Source organism: Centruroides sculpturatus, unplaced genomic scaffold, assembly GCF_000671375.1.
Source record: "Centruroides sculpturatus isolate CEXI.00-Female unplaced genomic scaffold, Cexi_2.0 scaffold1224, whole genome shotgun sequence".
In the NCBI taxonomy this organism is placed as follows: domain Eukaryota; kingdom Metazoa; phylum Arthropoda; class Arachnida; order Scorpiones; family Buthidae; genus Centruroides; species Centruroides sculpturatus.
Window position 1 is genome coordinate 186,216 of NW_019385433.1, and position 7,907 is coordinate 194,122.

A 7,907-nucleotide genomic window follows, 5' to 3' on the forward strand; every position below is an offset into this window, starting at 1 on the left:
ATATATATATATATATTTTTTATAGAAACTTTCATTTATAGTAATATATTTATCTATTTATTATAATAATTTTATTAGGTAACAATTTTATTTGCTGATCTTCATGCTTATCTGGATAATATGAAAGCACCTTGGGATCTTCTTGAATTAAGAGCACAATATTATGAAAATGTTATAAAAGCTATGCTTCAGTCTATAGATGTACCCATAGAGAAGCTTAAATTTGTGAAAGGTTCAGATTATCAACTTAGCAAGTAAGTTATTTTGTATTGTTAAAAATTAAAATGTATAATGTCTGTTCATTTATTTATTAAATATAAATCTATGATTAAACCATTAAGCAAATAAATATCAAATGTAAAGTAGATATACAGAAATTCATCAGTGCTAAAAATCTATGGTCTTACTGAAATATATTATAAAAGTATTTTTTCCAAGTCAGGTTTTCTTATTTATAAATTGCATTTATTAAAATTGGAATACCTAAAATACAAGTTTTTAAATACTCTTGAGTCATCACAGCTTATGTATAGGGGGAAAAATGTATACAATTAAAAATTATTCATATTAAAATTTAAACACATTGAACATAGAATCTTAGAATAGAACAAGCAAAATCTCAGATTCAAAATTAAACATTATATATGTTATCTTTAGTAAAATAATAAGTAATTGTGGTTAATCTCTTTGCAGAAAAGAAACAATGTCAAAATAAGGATATGGGGAAAGGGAGAAAGAGTGTAACTTGTTTTTGGGTGTAATGCATGTGTTACATGTTATCTGATGTAATAATATAAGATTCATTAAATAAATTAATTAGAACCCTCAATTAAATTATCTTCATACTCTCTAGAATGTTTATCTTTGATCTTTGATCAATTTAAAAAAATACTTAAGAATTGGATGAAAGAGTAGAGATTTATTTCACGAACATATCAGCTAATTCTGGATATATATATATATAATGTGTATTTGTGTGTTTATTATGAGGTAAGATGGTGAGTGTAGGTATTAGGCTTTGTAATTCTGTGTTTTTAAAGACTTTCAAGAAATTAGAAATATTGTATTTAGATGTTTGTCTACTAGTTCTTTTGTGTGTGAATACTGAATTTATACAGAAAATTCAGTATAAATGTAACAAATTATAACATACTTTTTTAACTAGGGAATATACATTGGATGTATATAGACTTGCTTCTATGGTAACTGAGCATGATGCTAGAAAAGCAGGAGCAGAAGTAGTTAAACAAGTAGATCATCCTTTCTTAAGCAGTCTTTTGTATCCTGGCTTGCAGGTAAATACTTCTTATTTTAAAATTGTAAAATCTCGTGTTGAAAATTGGATAAATGATTTTATTTGCATATTTATTTTACATTCTCTGAGTAATTATTGATATAAAATGTTTATAATAATAATCTGTTTAGGCTTTAGATGAAGAGTATTTAAAAGTTGATGCACAGTTTGGTGGTGTTGATCAAAGAAAAATTTTTACATTTTCAGAGAAGGTGATAATTTCTCTTACATAATTACTAAATGTAATTAAAATTTTATTATCTAACCAAATTAATATACATAATTTTTTTAGTACCTGCCACAATTAGGCTATAGTAAAAGAATCCATTTGATGAATCCAATGGGTAAGCCATCTTAAATTAATATATGGCTAAATAAATAAGTGAAATTAAGTAAATACATGTTAGAAATTTTAGTTATTAAACTATATTCATCAAGTTAAAATAATCTCAGTAAATTTATACACTGTCAAATTGAATTTTAAATCAAATAAATTATTGTAATGAAGTCTTAAAGGAATTATTTGTTTGTATGTTGTTATAAGTAACATATAATCTATGACTTTCTTTTAAAATTGAAATAAGAAAGCAAAATTCATCTAAATGATGATATAGAAAATATTTTATTTTACAATTTATTATCCTTGGGTGTAAAAAAAAGTTTAATGAGAGAGATTTTATTTTCTGATTTTTAAAATGAAACATGAAAAAATTCTAAAAGGTGAATATTGTAAAATCTTGAGAAATATTAGATACTCTTTCTAAAGAGTATAACAAGATTTATATTAATATACTGTTTTATCTGAAAAAATCCATTAGATTATGTTTTGGAAAGTATACTAATTCAAGTAAAAAACATAAGATAAATCCTTACAGTTGAGTACTATTTATTTCAATACTACAGACATTAAATGTTTGCATTCTACCCTACAAGAACTTTTTTAATAATATAAATTCATAGTTTTTCATTTATTTTACATAAATGTACAAACATACATTTCTTAGTTCTTCTATTATTATATTATTACTACAATTCATTTTGATGGCCATTTGATGCATAAACCCCGATTCTCACATACTGCTCTGGGGACACAGGATCAAATCTGGATGGGTTGAAAAATCCCCAGGAATTTTTTGTGGGGTGGTTCTGTCCAGATATGTTAGGCCCCATCCCTCACCACCTAGTTACCCCATTGTGAGCTTTGCCAAACTCATAATGGGCCTGCTTTAAAATTAACAGAGTTTTTAAAATATTTCCAAAAATTTCAAGTAANTGAAAAATCCCCAGGAATTTTTTGTGGGGTGGTTCTGTCCAGATATGTTAGGCCCCATCCCTCACCACCTAGTTACCCCATTGTGAGCTTTGCCAAACTCATAATGGGCCTGCTTTAAAATTAACAGAGTTTTTAAAATATTTCCAAAAATTTCAAGTAAAGTCTAAAAGAGTGAATACTTTGAATATTATTGAAAATATTTTCTTCTATATAATTCTTTAAATTCATGTAATCTTGAAAGCAAATTGTAAACCCTGTACATTGCTAGATGAGCAAACTTATGCTGGATAGAATGAATGAAAAAAGAAACAAACAAAAGTTTGTTCATTTTATTTCATATTTTTATTGATTTAAGAAAATAATTTGAAGATATAACAGACATTATTTAATGTTTATAACCTGGCATATGTTATCTTGATCTTGCTACTATGTTCTTGTCATAGACAGGCTTGAGCCTACACAAACGTTAATGGATCTTTATGAAGTGTCTTGGTATATATGGTTGATATCAAATTATCCATATTGAAGATATCAATATGGATCAATAACTTCAATATGGATATACTCAAAATACATTATAAGAACAATTCCATTTCTAATAGGTTCATATCACTGGCATGATAGAGAATTTACAAGTTACCTTGATTATTTGTCAATATGTAAGAACTTAGAAATGTTTTTAATTGTTGTCAGTTAATATAATAACTTGTAACTCAGTTTAATTACTTAATGCTAAACAATCTACCAGTCATATATAAACCATTTGGTTATATCTAATTTAATAGCTCTGGAAGCAAAGAACAGATGGAGGATTGGGTAGCATAATCAGAAACACATCTGCGCTATGCAGAAGTTGCAGCTTTGAGCCTCACTCTGGCCCATTTTTTTTCTTCCAGAAATTTATTATAATTATTAAAATTAATATGAGATGGTGGCATATCCACCTACCTCTAGTCAAATTAATATAATAACTAATCATTAATGTAGCCAAAAATAGCCCAAAAATTTGAGGATAGTTTCAGTTAAAATAAAGTTGGCTTTGATATTTTGAACTATCATTTGGTAGAAGTAAATGATTAAGGAACTTGAAGCAAAAAATAAATCTTGTAATAAATTTAATAATCTATATAAAAACTCTGGCTGGTTTGTGTTATATATGTTTCATAAAAAGAAAAATTAGAGTTACTAAATTTGCAAATTTTTATAATATATTATCAGAGTAGCTGATTTCAAATTGAGTTTTTTTTTTTTATAAGTCATATTTAAACAAAACTTAACATAATGCAAAAATTTTAACAAAATAAATTTTGTCTTAATGTTTTGAAGATTCACTGACTACACAAGTCAGTTTTACAATTTTAAAGTTTTAAGAGTTTAATGTTTAATATATTATTCTACTTTTATCTAAAACATTTAAGTATACCGTGTTTCCCCGAAAATAAGACAGTGTCTTATATTAATTTTTGCTCTAAAAAATGCACTAGGTCTTATTTTCAGGGGGATGTCTTATATTTCCATGAAGACAAATTCACATTTATTGTTGAACAATACGCTAAACAGGTTCGAGAGAACACCTTGCGACACATTCAACTTAACCTTTTTATAGTGTCCACATCGAGCTCGATGACCAATTAGTGCTTACTGAACCGTAGCACTATGCAAATGTGATGTGGCGTGATTCCCAGCCGACCAATTAGCGATCACCAGCGATAACATTATGCAAATCTGTGATTCCCAAGCCATAGTCTTATGCAAATCATGCCGTGTGGCGTAATTGTCTGCTGACCAATCAGTGGCTGTACTTTCAACCATCTGTCGATGACCGTTACGACTAAAAAAAAACTTCGCTAGGTCTTACTTTCAGGGGGAGGTCTTATATTTCGCAATTCAGCAAAATCTGTGCTAGGTCTTATTTTCTGCGGATGTCTTATTTTCGGGGAAACACGGTATTAATAAATAAATAAATGTATATATGTATATATACAAAATATAGCTTTTAGATTATTATTACTAATAATTAAGAGAATTTTTTACTACATAGTTCCTGGGTTAACTGGAGGAAAAATGAGTTCCTCAGAAGAAGATTCAAAAATTGATTTACTGGATAATCCTTCGGCTGTTAAAAAAAAGCTAAAAAAGGCATTTTGTGAACCTGGAAATTTAGAAGAAAATGGAGTTTTAGCTTTTGTAAAATATGTTTTATTTCCATTATTTCATAACGAAGGTAATTTACTCTAGAGAAAGCATAACTTAAATGTTATTTAAATTAAGCTCTATTTTTATTCAAATAATAAAACTAAATAGATCAAGCTGTAATTATTATGTGAAATGACCATAGATTCATCTATTTTTTAATATTTTAATTGAATCTAAACTTTATAGTTAGATTTACTTTTGTTATCAGATAAAAAGACAATACAGTCAATTCTTGATATAATTGACTATGTGGGAGGAGGTATAGTCCATTAATGGTAAATTTCTGTTACATTAAGGAACTTGCTAATCCTACTAATACATATAATTCTAATATACCAGTAAAGTAACAGAAAATAAGTGTTTAAATTAAAACAGTTTTAATTATAATAGTATTTTAGCATAAACCATGAAAAATAAATGGAATAGTGATGTAGGACATTAACTTATGCATCATAAACATAAATAAAATAGTTGAGTTGCTTTCTCTTGAAATAATTGAAAATATTTTAAACATATTTTATATATTTACTTTGTTTATTGTATTTTTTCAAGAGTGGCTTAACACTTTTTAAGCATAAGAAAAGAAAAATTACAAAGGTCATTTATATATTAAAGAATATTTTTATTTTAATTGATCATTTTATCTAGGATGCACTGTATTCTAGTATTCTCTATTATGAATTAAATTATTTTATTTATTGTAGAATTAAATTTTGCAACAAATTTAAGTATCATTTCTAATAAATTATCTATGAATTTTTGGTATATAATTGAAGGGTTTGGTGTAAAGAATGGTAAGCATCATAATGAAAATTTAGAGAAAATACAAAAATTAAGCATCTTAAGAAGTTTTCTGCTTTATTTTCTTTAATCAGAATAAAGTGCATGTTGCAGTTAGAGTAGATATAATAATTAAATTGAAATACATGACTGTTTAGATGTAATATAGAATATATACATATATAACATACTAATGGAAATGGCACTTAACATCTTTTACATCCAAACAGTTCAGTTTACATACAGTTTTAATAAACTAGTATTAGATAATTGATGCAGCACAATTCACTTAAGCTTTAATTATGTAATGGAAAAACTATTAAGAAACCAAACATACTCAATAATGATGAATTAATCAAAATAATTGAATAAACAATCTTAGTTTCTCATGCTAGTAAATTATAAATTAATTTACTAGCATGAGAATTATATGGGATCTAAATATATATAGGTATATTTTATATATAATATGTCAAAAAACATTTCCCATCTTTTCAATACTGAGTGAAAACTCCTGAATAACTTTTGTGCAAATCAACCAATTTACATAATGAAAGCAAAAATATAAAGCAGAAAACTATAATCACTATATTAAAATAATTTTTTTTATGTCCTTAAATTTTGAACAGATTAATTTTTTTAATTTGAAAGTATTGTCCCTATGTATGTATTTTGAATTTTTATTCAAATGTTTTGATTTGGCAAACTGAGTTGAATTGAAAGAAATACCTTCTACACAAAATTTATAATTGTTTTGATAATGAATTTTTCTCTGGAAGAAACAATAGATACTTTCAGATTAATTAGTAATATCTGTATAATTAATTAACTCTTATCATTTTATTATTAAAAACACTGTAGTTTCTTTGAATAGGATTTTTATAGAATATTAAATTGTAATTAAATTTGTACATGAAGATATTAATACTAAAGACTTTTAAAAATTTATTATACTTTGATTGATTGATTATGTTTTGTTTTTAAATTTATATTTTATTTAGATTTTGTTATCAAAAGGAATGAAGCTAATGGAGGAAATATTATATATAAAAATTATCAAGCTGTAGAAGATGATTTTGCAAATAAGGTATAAAAATATTTTTATTAAAATATAACTGTAGTTTATGATAGATACTTTGTGTTTCATATTAAAATTTTGCTTTTTTACATAAATTCTTAAAAATAGTGTGACCCCTATTTACAAATAATGATTATAAAGAAAAAAACGAATCTGTTGTATTTGAATTCTCTCTTTCTTAATTATTGAATAAAATACTTTACATCAAGTGCTGTTAGATTTAAAAAAACAAAATATCTAATCACAAGCACAATGAGATTGAAGTTCCTATCCAATTATATAGTTCATTCCAGTTCATGTGTTTGTCTCCATTTTCTTTGTTTCATTTATGTTGTATCTTCACTTGCAGAACAAGTTACAAATTTCCACTGAAAATAGATGATGAAACAACTAAGTTGCTTTTCCAAACAAATATTTTTTTTAATTCATGGTTACAATTTATTAAAAAATTTATTTTTCTTTATCTTACTTTTTGTGTTAACTATTGTTTTCTCACCATTAGATAAAAATATGTTTATAACTTATATCCTTCTCTTGACTTAATTTGCTTTTCCTATTTTCATTAGTGAATAACCTAAGCAATATTTGCATTTTATTTAGAATTATTGGTTGATAGATAAATATATTTTGAAGTACTTTAATGTTGTTTAATGAACATGGGAGGGTGAATGGGTTATGCTGAAATGAGACAAGTTTTGACCATAAATAACGGTCAAAACACTTATCTCTGAGATTTTGATTTACAAGATAGTATTTTAGTTAAATATAATGAGACCTTTATTTTAAAGCCATATTTTGTTCTTGAAAATAATTTAAAATTTTTTATTCCATGAAAGCCAGATACATCTGTCTGAACACTAAAAATCATATATATATATATATGTTACAGTCAAAACCCGTTTTTAGTTAGAACGCGTTTTAACTAGTTGAAACTAGTTTATACTGAATGTCTTTGTTAAAACCGGTTTTGTCTAGTTAAAACTAGTTTTAACTCAAATTCATTTTTGACCAGCAGTAAATTCTAGTTTTAACTAGACAAAACCGGTTTTGTCTAGTTAATTTACTGCTGTACATGTTTTGACTTTAGATAAAACTAGTTTTAACTTTTAACATTAGTTAAAACTAATTTTAGCTACATAAATATGTTTGGGGGAAATAAAGTTATGTATAGTGATTCGGCGGAAGATGCCTAACATTTTGCTTATGAAGAGAATTACAGCGCTAATTTGAGTTTAGGAGCCCTCTAATGAAAATATCATATTCTGGAGTATGTCTTTCAAATAAAA

The 7,907-nt window shown here is 25.8% G+C and overlaps 1 protein-coding gene across 1 annotated transcript in view; it reads left to right on the forward strand.

The window, feature by feature from the left end:
• LOC111638935 (tyrosine--tRNA ligase, cytoplasmic-like) overlaps positions 1–7,907 on the forward strand; it is a 25,746-nt gene that overhangs the window by 6,386 nt on the left and 11,453 nt on the right. The window contains exons 2-7 of the mRNA XM_023384719.1: positions 79–254; positions 1,166–1,295; positions 1,426–1,506; positions 1,587–1,638; positions 4,609–4,791; positions 6,545–6,630. Of these exons, the coding sequence (XP_023240487.1) occupies positions 79–254; positions 1,166–1,295; positions 1,426–1,506; positions 1,587–1,638; positions 4,609–4,791; positions 6,545–6,630 (708 nt within the window). The remainder of the gene's footprint in view (positions 1–78; positions 255–1,165; positions 1,296–1,425; positions 1,507–1,586; positions 1,639–4,608; positions 4,792–6,544; positions 6,631–7,907) is intronic.